The sequence below is a fragment of the Aethalodelphis obliquidens genome, unplaced genomic scaffold (genome assembly GCF_003676395.1).
Source record: "Aethalodelphis obliquidens isolate GAN/ISIS:26980383/991018 unplaced genomic scaffold, ASM367639v1 scaffold2, whole genome shotgun sequence".
In the NCBI taxonomy this organism is placed as follows: Eukaryota; Metazoa; Chordata; class Mammalia; order Artiodactyla; family Delphinidae; genus Aethalodelphis; species Aethalodelphis obliquidens.
The window spans coordinates 8831629-8844456 of record NW_020837946.1 but is presented as its reverse complement, the minus strand read 5'-3'; the positions used below and the strand labels follow the sequence as shown (position 1 = coordinate 8844456).

Below are 12828 nucleotides of genomic sequence, written 5' to 3'. Positions count from 1 at the left end.
CTCCTACTGAAAGGGAGCACATGCACGAGATACAGCTTACGGCCTAGAATTTCCTCCCATGTGTGAGTTTTGTGTCTCTTCTTCTTATATTGAATTTATAGATGAAAAGAATTTACAAATTGAGGTGTGTTCCAATTCACCTCAGCTCACTGGGCTCAGGGATGATATTCTGTTATGATTTGGAAATAGCAGGACATCTTGCTTTGGCTCATAATATTGTATTATAAGTAGGGGCTCTGCATTCTTGTAAGCAATGGACCTCACAGAAGCACTAAGAATGAGATGAGATATTTAAAAATGACAGCAGGACTGGTGATGGGCTGGATGTCTGGGGTGAGGAAAGGGAGGAATCTGTGTTCACTTCCAGGCTCCTGGGTGGATGGTGGGGTGCTTAGTGAGATGAGGGGGGCACTGAAAGAGGAGCAGATTCAAGACAGGAAGTCAAGGACTGTGGTTTGGGGGCAATATGGGTTTTAGACATGATGATAGACATCTAATTGGAGATGATGGAAAGTAGAGTTTGGATGCTCAGGGACTCACAAAGAGACCAGAGACACAGATCTTAAAGCCTAGGGACAAATGTGGTAGGTGTGGTCACGGGAGTAGTCGTGGCCATCTAGGAGAGTAAAATGAGCAGGGAACATGGGGCAGAGCCCTACAGAATTCCAACTTTCCAAGTGAGGAAGCTTAAAAAAAGAAGCAAAGTGCTAGGAAAAAATCTAAGAGAATGGAGTGTCATGGAACGAAGCATAGAGTGTTTCTAGAAGGAAGAGGCGGAATGGCACTCCCTGCCACCTCCCCATTTCCTCACCACCCACCAAAATCCCAGCTACCCATCACTGGGTGGGCCAGTCCCCAAGTCTATGCATTGTTTTGTATGTAGATTGTCACACAAGGATGTGAATTCCTTCTTCCAGCCCATGGTGTAGAAAGGATAGCTTCATCTATGATGAAGAGCTGCTACCCATTGGATGAAATGTTTCCTCACCACATGGTTCTCTTTCCACTCAGGTGGCCCAGGAGAGGGGCCAGGTGCCCATCCTCTGGCCATTTCTCCAGCACAGACACACGACCCTCATACATAGAAATTGTAGTATATAGGGATTCACATGTTATTGCCACATAGATTAACACCAAAAAGAAAAGGAAAAAATGTAATTCCCCTTGCCCACCAATGGGCTCATTCCTTGAACAATTCTTATTTTGGTCTATAAATTCTGTTGTTTTAACGTGTGTTTGTTACTCCACGATACTTAGATGCAAACACTGTCAAATTTTTAACTTCACAAATGAAATAAAATCTGGCTAAAGGTCCCACATATTGAGATTGATGAAAAATCCAGCACCAATTAATTTTGTGGCCCCATCCATCTTCCTTTTACAGGACAAAGCACCAGGTTTCCACGGGCTCAGAAAATTAGGGTAAAGCCTTGGCCTTCAACTCCAGTGGTTGCCATTACCACACTCCCTAGCCATTGAGACATGGCACCTCCACACCTTACTCGCCAAGCTAAGTCATAGGACAGCTTCCCCTAGGCTCCCAGAGTCAAAGAGCTCTGTCATCCCTGGCATCCACCGGGTTATCTGTGCCCATGGTCTTTCCAACCAGAGGCACTGTCACAGGCTCAGGGGCCCTCTAGGCACAAAATCCATAGACCAGAAACTCATCCCCAGGCCCTTCAACTCATGGAGAACTTATGGCCAAGAAAATGGGATGCAGGGATATCTCAGATGTTTATTCTGTCATATTAAATTGTCAGTAAATCACTCTTCAATGAGGCAATTTAGATGATGCATGGTAGACAACTAGATAAGACACTGTATTCCTGAGTTAGGTTTTGCCTGCAGAATATTAAATTTCTCAGATTATCTTTAATTGATCCTATTTTGTTGCTGTTACAAGCCTTCCTGTGTCAGAACCTCTGTCTTTATAAAGAAAACTTTAAAGGTCTAACACACAGCCACTTCCTCCTGAGCTTCACTGCAAACCAGCATGTCTTCTTCTGAAATCTCCACTCAGTATTGTTCCTTACTATTTTGAGGAGAAAGGTTTACAAGTATCACCTTGGTACAAGTAAATGCTGTGTGTTCTAGAGTACCAATGTGTCGACTATCTAGGGTCTCACTGATCCCAGTGATGTCTATATTATCTCCCCTTCTAGCCAGAAAACTCAAATGAATGCGAGGTATGCCGTGGAAAGACCACGCTGTTCTCCTGTAATACTTGTTCGAGGTTCTTTCATGAGAAATGCCACATCCCACCTAAAGATGCTGACAGGTTAGTGAGACTTGGCCCCCTCCTGCCCTTCCTTCCTGTGGTACAGCTCCTCCCACCATGCACACTCAGCCTGCAATTTTCTCTGGTTGTATGTGTCTTGATTCAGAAGAAGAGTCCTTAAGCATCAGGATCCAGAAATAAGAACAGTGCTGGCAGCAGTAGATTAATGAGAAGAAAACTCTTCAAGTGGTGATTAGGTATAATAGAGAAGTAACCCCCACGTCCCTCAGGTGGTTCCCACACCCATGCACTTTGATGGGGTTACGTTGCCATACATTAGCTGCTGGTTTAACACATATACCACCTGCTATGGGAACATCACATAGCTGACAAAGCTGGGACTGTGATGAGCCTTCAGAAGGTGATCACGGCAGTCTATCAAGTCATCTGACCCTGAATCACAAGGTACATGATAAGATCCCTGAATTCTGCGGGTATGAGTCCACTGCTGCATTTCCTTTGTTGTAAAGTGTATCTTCAGTCAGATGTGATGATATGTGAGCTAACACGTAGATTGATAAGGCATTCTAGAAGTGGTAGAATTGCTGTGGCCAAGGATGATCTCTACCAGGATTATGTCTGTTCCTATGAGGATAGAGCACTGTTCCTCCATAATGGGAGGAGTCTAGTGTAATTCATCTGCTCCTATGTAAGTCCCAGAGAATGTGTCACCGCAGGATTCAGCGTAAACCTCTGCAGTTGGGCAATCTGCAGAGGCAGAAAGCCCCACGTTTTTTTTGAGCTCATGTAGAGTCCCCACCCCTGCACTGTGGACACTGTAATGCTTGCCCCTTGAGCAAGCACTGGGGTGGCCAAGGAGAGAGGTTAAATGACATCTCTAGGATGGATCACTGTATCCAGGTCTCAGATTATTGAGAATTGAGAGCTCCCCAGCACAGAGAACCTGGTAGTGGAGATCTAGGGGCAAATGGAAGATACCTGTCACTCTATTGGTAGATTTCCTTTCCAAGAAGTTTCTGCATCACAGATGCTAGACACAGAGATGACAATGCCAGAAAAAACGATGCCTATGGCTTATGCTCTGTGCTTATTCAGCAAAGTTGAGAAGAAGGGCTGTTTTCCTGATTTTTACTGAGTTGATGTCTCATTGAGGCCCAAGACTCCAGTACTTAAGGTACCAATTTCCCCTTCTCGTTTCGGGCAGGAAGAATTCATTACCAAACTCACAGTGGCTCAGATGAGAACCTAAGTTTTGAAGTGAATGAGTGTCCTTACGCACCATGGCACCTTACTTAGCCTTCTACAGTTATTGATGGGAGGGCTGTCTTCGGCAGTTGAGCCCAAATGGGGCTCTAGTGCAGAGGGGTGTCAGAGAGAAGTTGAATACAGGTGGAAACTACCAGTCATTCCTGAACAGAGGACTTTAACAGCTATAGAAACAATGGTTGATTCACAGAGAAACTGCCTTTGCTGACCTTATATCCGACCTCTCAGGAACCCATGGAGCTGCACTTTCTGCAAGATAAAGGATCTTCAGGAAAGGTGCCCAGAAAGCCAACCATGTCATCAGCAATCTGAGGTCCTGAAGAAGCTGATGCTGAGTAAAGAGAAGTTAGTGAGTTGAAATGTAAACCTAAGCCTCCTCCTTTCTGTTTACACAAGAGAAGAAGCACCATCTTGCCGGGGGCAGGAGGAATGGTGCCCAAGGCAAACTGCTGTCGCTTGTTGTGCTCTGATCACGTTACCTGACACCAAAATTCATATGCCACAGAAAATTCCCATTCTGTGTTTGTTTCAGGGGTCTGCAGGTTGGAGAGTTGTGCATTTATCTGAGCATATGTAAGAGCTCATTCTTTCCAAGCTGCTCTTCACTTAAAATCTCCTCTATCTTTTGCAGAAGTGTGAGTTCCTCCTCTTAAAGGTCTATTGCTCTCCAAAAAGCTCTTTTTTTGCCTCAGAACCATATTATGTAAGTAACAGCAATAAAACCCCAACCTGGCATTTGTTGAATTTGTGATATGAATCCAATGGGTACACATTGCCATTATCTTTGCCTTGTTGATAAATATCTTAGACAGCTCAATCAGCCCTTAGAAGCTTAGGCGGTTGTAACAAACTACCATAGACTGGGTGGCTTAAACAACAGGAATTTATTTCTCACAGTTCTGGAGGCTGGAAATCCGAGATCAGGGTGCCAACACAGTCAGGTCCTAATGAGGGCTTTCTTCCAGGTTGCAGTCAACCAACTTCTCTTTTTGTCCTCACATGGTGGAAAGGGAGGGAGAGAGGTCTCTGGCGTCCTTTTATTATAAGGGTGCTAATCCTATTCATGAGGGCTCCACCCTCATGACCTAATTATCTTCCAATTGTCCCACCTCCTAAGACCATCACAGTGGGGGTGAGGATTTTAGCATATGAATTTGGGGGACACAAGCACTCAGTCCATAACTGTGGGAATCTGTAGAAGGTAGACTTGGAACCATGCTAATGCCCTTTGGCACTTTTGTCAACATAATACAAAGACATCTCAAGGCCTGGAGAAGCCCATGTGGTTAAACAAAATCAAGAAAAATCTGACGATGAACATATATCACCGAGTACGGGAGTTTGTGCGGGACATGCGTCTCATCTTCCAGAACCACAGGGCGTTTTACAAGGTAAACAGTTCTCCCTGCTTCTATTTTTCTTTCAATTAAGTCATTTTGCCTTTCACCTTCTTGTATCAGGTCAATGTTACAATTTCCCTTATCATGTGGCAAGCCCACACAGGTAAAAATTCTGGCAGTATTCTCCAAGCCCTGTGGACTATGGTGTGGAAGATAATAACAGACCAGAGGTATCATTGGAAACATTACCCTAGGACCTCAGAATTTACTCCTTCTAGATACTCAATTTGCCCATAGATAACAGTGGATTGCAGACCTAGTCCCTTCCACCGGAAATGGAAGTGCTTTTTATTTTTTTACTAGACCTGGCAGCACTGTGTGTGGCTCAGAAGTCCCTGCAATTGGCCCAGGCTCAGGTCCTTACTTGGCCCAGACTTGGGGACCATCCTAGGGAGACTGGATGCAGAGACACAGAGTATGTCCATGTGCAGTTGGTTGCTGTGTAACTGCCCGCCGGCATCCGGGCCCTCAGGAAGGAGTGGACAGGGATCTCCCCACACCTGGGCATCTGCCTATTTCCAGCAGTTCCAGTACTGCACTCTGGACGCAGAGCATGGAAAGTTTCTTATAGGCAGAACCCTCATGGCCTTGATGCTCGTAGAGAAGTGAGGCCAATTCTCTCATCTGCTAGAAGCACATTTTAAAGGCTACTCGTGTTTCTCATCTCTAAAGGAAGATACCAAATCACATTTCTCAAATTTCAAAATTTTGGATTTCTTTACATTAGAATTTCCTAGTGTTGGATCAAAAAGTTAACAAGGATCACCTCAAGGGGTGGGGAATGAAGGATAAAGGAAGGCACCACGAACTTGCCTTAGACATTTCTGTACTATTATGGTGTCACAAGGGATATGGGCTGTGTTCAAAATCAAGTAACTAGAATTTTTTAAATTAATCAATAAATTTCTGATGAAGAATTAGACTGCAGTATAGCGCCATTTTTGCTCCTCTGTCCTCCAGATAAAGAGAAATGATCCAGCTATCAGGAAACATAAACTATCCTCAACTGGATTAATTCTCACTTAACATTTGGGATGGTCTAAAATAAAACTCTGATTAACCAAAACATTGAGAGTCTAAGCTCATTAGCAATCTATGGCTATCATTGTTTTTGCCTTTGCTTTTTCAGAACAATAAATTCATCAATCTGGGGCTTCAGCTAGAAGCTGAATTTGAGAGTGACTTCAAAAACGTTTTTGGCATCCAGGAAATAAGTACAAACAGCAGTCGGTTTGAGCTGATCTTTTAAATGTAGCCTGTTTCTAGTTCCCCCTTCAGAGTCTCCACTGCTACATGATGTTGTGCCTGTGGCCCCACTGACCAACTTCCTGTTGCTGTGTGAATAACACACTTCTTTTTCAAACTTTTTTTTACTGACATTCCTGCTTATTTACTTTTCTAAATAAAAATCTTAAACTTCAGATTATCTTATTGAGTAATTTGGGGTGAAATTCGCAAAAGAAAATATCAGGTCTTTCTATAAAGGATCATATTATGTGCTTCCGTTTCCTTGAATCTTTTATTAGGTTCTTAAGTAAAGTTTTCTCTTCTTTTCTCCTCCCCACACAGGACTTAGTCATTTCTTATTTTACTCTCAGGTATTTAATACTTTTTTGTCATTTTGAAAGTGACCTTTTTCCCAATGTATTTTATTACTGATTATTGCCTATTATAGAAAGATATAGTGACATACATTCTGGTCACTGATTACCTTACTGAATACTGGATAGCATCCTTTTTGGCCTCACACCCAGTGGCATCAGGAAGCCCATAGTAGATGCACAGCATTTCTAACTTTCAGTTTGTACAATCATAAATGGTACAGCTGATGGGAGCATTCCTCACCTCTGACAATTCTTGGTTCTGTTGGGGAATGACTCTGCCATGGCATCCTGGTGACCTTGCATGTTTCCACATAGGCCACATAGGCAAGACTTGTCTGTAGCTGATCTAAGTCTTGAGAATGCCCTATGATCCTTCCAGAACATGAGAGTCTGGGAAGCTTCTGAGCAGCTGCTACAAGGCCATTTCCTACTCACCACCTTATCTCTCAGAGGTTATCATGACACACTCTCCTCGTGTTCCAAGTTCTGATGAGGTATGAGGCTGTTTGCCTCCTTTTTAGGGCACAAAAAGTTATGTGCCCTAGACAAAGGATTAATCTCCAAAATATATAAACAGCTCATGCAGCTCAATATTAAAGAAACAAACAACCCAATCCAAAATGGGCAGAAGACCTAAACAGACATTTCTCCAAAGAAGACAGACAGATGGCCAAGAAGCACATGAAAAGCTTCTCAACATCACAAGTTATTAGAGAAATGCAAATCAAAACTACAATGAGGCATCACCTCACACCAGTTAGAATGGGCATCATCAGAAAATCTACAAACAACAAATGCTGGGGAGGGTGTGGAGAAAACGGAACCCTCTTGCACTGTCGGTGGGGATGTAAATTGATACAGCCACTAAGGAGAACAGTATGGAGGTTCCTTAAAAAACTAAAAATAGAATTACCATATGATCCAGCAATCCCACTACTGGGCATATACCCAGAGAAAACCATAATTCAAAAAGACACATGCACCCCAATGTTCATTGCAGCACTATTTACAATAGCCAGGTCATGGAAGCAACCTAAATGCCCATCGACAGACGAATGGATAAAGAAGAAGTGGTACATATATACAATGGAATATTAGCCATAAAAAGGAACGAAACTGGGTCGTTTGTTGAGACGTGGATGGATCTAGAGACCGTCATACAGAGTGAAGTAAGTCAGAAAGAGAAAAACAAATATAGTATATTAACACATGTATGTGGAACCTAGAAAAATGGTACAGATGAACTGGTTTTCAGGGCAGAAGTTGAGACACAGATGTAGAGAACAAACATATGGACACCAAGGGGGGAAAGCGGCGCGGGGGTAGGGGTGGTGGTGTGATGAATTGGGCGATTGGGATTGACATGTATACACTGATGTGTATAAAACTGATGACTAATAAGAACCTGCTGTATAAAAAAATTAATAAAATAAAATTCAAAAATTTTAAAAAAAAGCACTGTCAAATACTCAAAGTTTGGCAAAATGAAAATAGGAAAGAAACATGCTACTGTAAATAACAGCAAGTTCTTACTAGTCCCAGAAGAAATGCCTTCCATATAACGTTTCTGCAGAGGTTATATGGGGACTTGCCAGTATTCAGTGCTACTTACTTTTCATGAACATGCCATATCAGGGTGGCCTGCCCCTGGAAATGTAGCAGAAGTCGAATATAAATGCCCAGGGGCTGTTCCTGGTGCAAGAGCTTGTTTAGTTAATGCAACAATTTTTCCCATAAATATATTTATAACCCTGGTCTGTCAACATCAGTATAGTCTCAATGATATGTCAGTTTTTAGGGAAAATCAAAACATAACTAAAAATTTAATAAATAAATAAATAAATAAATAAAATTAGAAGAATCAAAGAAAGTGAAAAGACAACCTACAGAATGGGGAAAAATATTTAGAAACCATATATCTGATAAGGGATTAATATTCAGAATGTGTAAAGACTTCCTGAAGGTCTGCAAACAACTCAATTCAAAAATGGGCCAAGTATCAACAGACAATTGGTTTAAGAAGACGTGGTACATATAGACAGTGGAATATTACTCAGCCATAGAAAAGAATGCAGCAACATGGATGGACTTAGAGACTGTCATACTAAGTGAAGTAAGTCAGATAGAGAAAGACAAATATTATATAACTTATATATGGAATCCAAAAAGTAATACAAATGAATCTATATACAAAACAAAAACAGATTCACAGACATAGGAAACAAACTTATGGTTACCAAAGGGGAATGGGAAGACCGGGGTGGGATAAATTAGGAGTTTGGGATTAACAGATACAAACTACTGTACATAAAACAGATAAGCAACAAAGATTTACTGTATAACACAGGGAACTATATTCAATACCTTATAATAACCTATAATGGAAAATAACCTGAAAAAAATATATATATATAATATAACTGAATCACTTTGCTGTACACAATATTGTAAATCACTTCGCTGTAACACAATATTGTAAATCAGCTATACTTCCATTTTTAAAAAATGGGCAAAAGAATTGAGTAGACATTCTCCAAACAAAAAAGATACACAAAAGGCCAATAAGCAAATGAAAAGATGTTCAGCATCATGTCATTATGGAAATGTAAGTCAAAACCACAGTGAGATATCACTTCATATTTACTAGAATGGCTATAATAAAAATAATAATTTAGGGCTTCCCTGGTGGCGCAGTGGTTGAGAGTCCACCTGCCGATGCAGGGGACACGGGTTCGTGCCCCGGTGCGGGAAGATCCCACATGCCGCGGAGTGGCTGGGCCCGTGAGCCATAGCCGCTGAGCCTGCGCGTCCGGGGCCTGTGCTCCGCAACGGGAGAGGCCACAACAGTGAGAGGCCCATGCACCGCAAAATAATAATAATAATTTAAACACACACACAGGAAATAACATTAGTTAGGATGTGGAGAAATTGGAACCATCATGCTTTGCTGGTACGGCCGCTGGGGAAAACAACTGGGCAGCTCCTCAAAAAATTAAACATGCAACTACCATACAACCTAGCAATTCCACTCCTAGGTATATATCCATAAGAAAGCAGGGAATCAAACAGATATTTGTACACCAATGTTTATAGCAGCATTATTCACAATAGCCAAAAAGTGGAAACAACCCATGTCCACCAACAGGTGAGTGGATAAATAAATGTGGTGTATACATACAATGGAACATTATTCAGCCATAAAAAAAGAATAACAATTTTAGCATACGCCACTACATGGATGGACCTTGAAAACATTACGCTAATAAGCCAGACACAGGACAAATGCATGATTCTAATTATAGGAGAAACTGAGAATAGGCAAATTCATAGAAACAAAAAGTAGAATACAGGGTACAGGACCGCGTAAGGGGGTGTATGTGCAGGGAATGAGGAAGTTATTTTTTAATGCATACAAAGTTTACGTTGGGGACGACAAAAAATTTTGGAAATACATAGTGGTGATGGTTACACAACATTGTGAATGTATTTAATATCACTAAATTATCCACTTACAAATGATTAAAATGATAAATATTGTTATATACACTTTACCACAATTTTAAAACTGCTAACTGGAGGGGGCGCATATTATTTGAATCTGGAGCTTTGTGTTAATTATTCCAACTAAATTGTCACCTGGTGCTCTCTGGAGAGCCAGGACACTGGAGCTGAGCATATTTGGGGACAGAAAAGTAAATGGCGTGGAGGGAAGGCAAATTCTCAGCCTAGTGGAGAATGAGATCTTACAGGTCACTCAGGTCCTGACCAATACCAGAAACTTCTCAGAGCCACATCTGAGCTTCTTATTCTGTTGGTTTCGACTATCTACAAACAAGCAGTGGCAGAAAGCACTGGGTGCCAGCTTTTAAGCAAGCCTTCCAGGAGGTCTACTCCTCTTCTCCCTAAATTCCACGACACCCTGCGGTGAACTAGGTGACCAGGTAACCTTAATGATTTAACAGAAAACAAAAGTGAAGAAATTCAGAATGAGGAAGAATTCCTACCTCTTGTACCTCGTTCTTCCCTAAAGGAAGGAACCCTGTTCGGACCCAGTCCCTTCCTGCGTCACAGGACGAGCCACGGAAGCAGAGCTTGGGTAATAAAAGGTCAGGCAGGAGCGGTTTTCTTCCAGCAAACACCGGATACGGAAAACGGGGCGGGGACTCCCCCGCCAGCCCTGGATTCGCTCTCCTTCTTGCACAAGCTCCCTTACTGGAAGTCAGCTGCTGGCGCAAGTTCAGCCCGGCTGGGAGCCACCCACTCACTTTCCCGAAGTGTCAGTTTTCATCCGGAGCACACAGAGCAGAATGAAAGGAAAGACTCTACTACCGGGTGTTTTTGTTTGTTTGTTTGTTTGTTTTTAATTCTAACTTTACCAGACGAAACTTAACTTTAAATTTGCGTTTTACCGTCCTTTCTCTCGGTACCCCTTTCCTCTCTCCAGACCCTCCAGAACGTCTACACTGCCCTCTGGTGGCTGAGTATTGCTATTGCACAGTCCCCTTTAGAAATGTCTTGAACCTTTTCCTCTCCTAATTCATCCTGTTGTCTCTCCTGAAAAAGTAGAATTCATTTCTTAACCCTCTAAGAAAAGAGCTCAAAATCAAGGTTAGAAGTGGTATTATTTCCTTCTAAATAAAAGGGAGTGAAATAATGGTTTTCTTGTTTGGCAGTTCATAGGCCCATAAGTGATTTATGACCTAGACAGAGAAGTCTTAGTTCAAATAGTGAGGATGCCCTGTGTCTTTGACTCTTTTCCACCCCCTTTCTGAGCTTTCCATCTTCCTAGGTCCCTGAGGCCTTCATTGGGCTTAGGAGTCCTCAAGGACAAGGCATCCCTGTCCTCTGGATTTCCCCTTAGGCTGGGAACACTCTGAAGTGAGCACCCCTCAGAGGACTCACACAGTGAACCAGCGGGTATCTGAAGTCCCAGAGCAGTGAAATGGTGCCTGGATATTCATCAGGACAGCCTCCACCTCGGCACAGAGCCTGCTGACTTCCATTGGCTTGCCCTATGTATTTTCTACTCTGTGAATGCTTCCTGCAAGAGAAATCTCAATGGTGGCGTTCTTCTTGAACAGAGAAGAAAAATCTGGGTATTAAGGTGAGCATAACCACAGCTGACAGTTGTCTTTTCAGGGGAGACGAGAAGTGGATTGTTGTAAGTGGACACCGTCTTGGGGAGGGCTCCATCCCTGCAGTATCGTAAGTACTGTCTAACGCGAGTTAATGTGCAGCATGTGACCATTGTTCAGGAGGTGATGGGTGGTGGAGAAGCGGCTCTGTGCCAGAGGTGATGCTCCAGTGGAAACTCTTTCTGTGAAATGTGCGGTTGGCAGACATGTATGTTCATGAGGAGTCCTACACAGAGAACAGAATGGGTCTTCTCAAACGGACAGCCATAACTAAGGTGGCATCGTGGCTCTGGCCCCAGGAAATTATATCCACATAGAACATCTGCCAGGGGACAAGCAAGCATCTGCAGCAGGAGCAACATGCCTGGAGTTAAGTGTTTCCCAGCCTTGTGAAGAGGAAAACAGCCTCCATAAGCAAAAGAACTTCACGTCACAAATCCTGGAAGTTAAAATCCCAAGTAACAAAGAAATCCTTAATGTGTTTCTCCCCAGCACAAATATCAAGAATGCTTTACAAATGCTCAATGTTTTAGTGGATAAATACTGTGACCTCTTTCAGATGTTTATCATTACTCTTTCCTTATGACCTTTCTGAAGAGTGCTAATAGTGGTCCACAACGTTCCACTGCCCCATCCCTTGCTAAGTGTCACTAGCTCTCATCTTTCTTACCTGCATGTCATGAGGTTCTTCCTTCCCAGCTGACCCCAAAGCAACCCATGGAAGGGGGAATAGGTTGTATTCATGTTATAATTTTCAAAAGAATTTACAACTCTCATACATATATAAAACAAACACGTGTCAGTGGTTTTTTAAATTCATTTCATGAATGAGAGAACCAGAAAAATATTTAAAACCAGTTCAAAAGAGATTTTGAAGAACTGAGATTTATGTCAAAGAAATGCTGAAATGAATTTGCTAATATATACAAAACTGGTTAATATCCTACTGGGACATAAACTCTCTGAGATCATCTTTTCTACCAGAGAGTCATCAATTGCATCTCTCCCAGACAAAATTCATTTGTATGACTATGGATAAGAATTATTTACAAAGCTTTCAGATAAGAATCATTATTGTTATTATAGGTCTACCTCTTAGAGTTATAAAATATTCAAGGCCATAAAAGGTCAATCAAATTTGCATAGCCAGCACTGCATTAAAAGAATGCCCAGGTAATCTCTTC

General features: G+C 42.2%; 1 protein-coding gene and 1 long non-coding RNA gene across 7 annotated transcripts in view; one reads left to right on the top strand and one right to left on the bottom strand.

Moving 5' to 3' along the window:
• SP100 (SP100 nuclear body protein) overlaps positions 1-6326 on the top strand; it is an 85189-nt gene extending 78863 nt beyond the window's left edge. For all 5 annotated transcript variants that reach the window (XM_027118844.1, XM_027118839.1, XM_027118829.1 and 2 more), the window contains 5 exons: positions 2163-2278; positions 3734-3854; positions 4137-4208; positions 4762-4896; positions 6035-6326. In XM_027118844.1, the coding sequence (XP_026974645.1) occupies positions 2163-2278; positions 3734-3854; positions 4137-4208; positions 4762-4896; positions 6035-6154 (564 nt within the window). In that variant the 3' untranslated portion in view covers positions 6155-6326. The remainder of the gene's footprint in view (positions 1-2162; positions 2279-3733; positions 3855-4136; positions 4209-4761; positions 4897-6034) is intronic.
• The window catches only part of LOC113626891 (uncharacterized), a 39289-nt gene extending 28585 nt beyond the window's left edge, over positions 1-10704 (bottom strand). For both annotated transcript variants that reach the window (XR_003435324.1, XR_003435325.1), the window contains exon 1: positions 10514-10704. This is a non-coding gene — a long non-coding RNA (uncharacterized LOC113626891). The remainder of the gene's footprint in view (positions 1-10513) is intronic.
• Positions 10705-12828: the final 2124 nt, after the last annotated feature.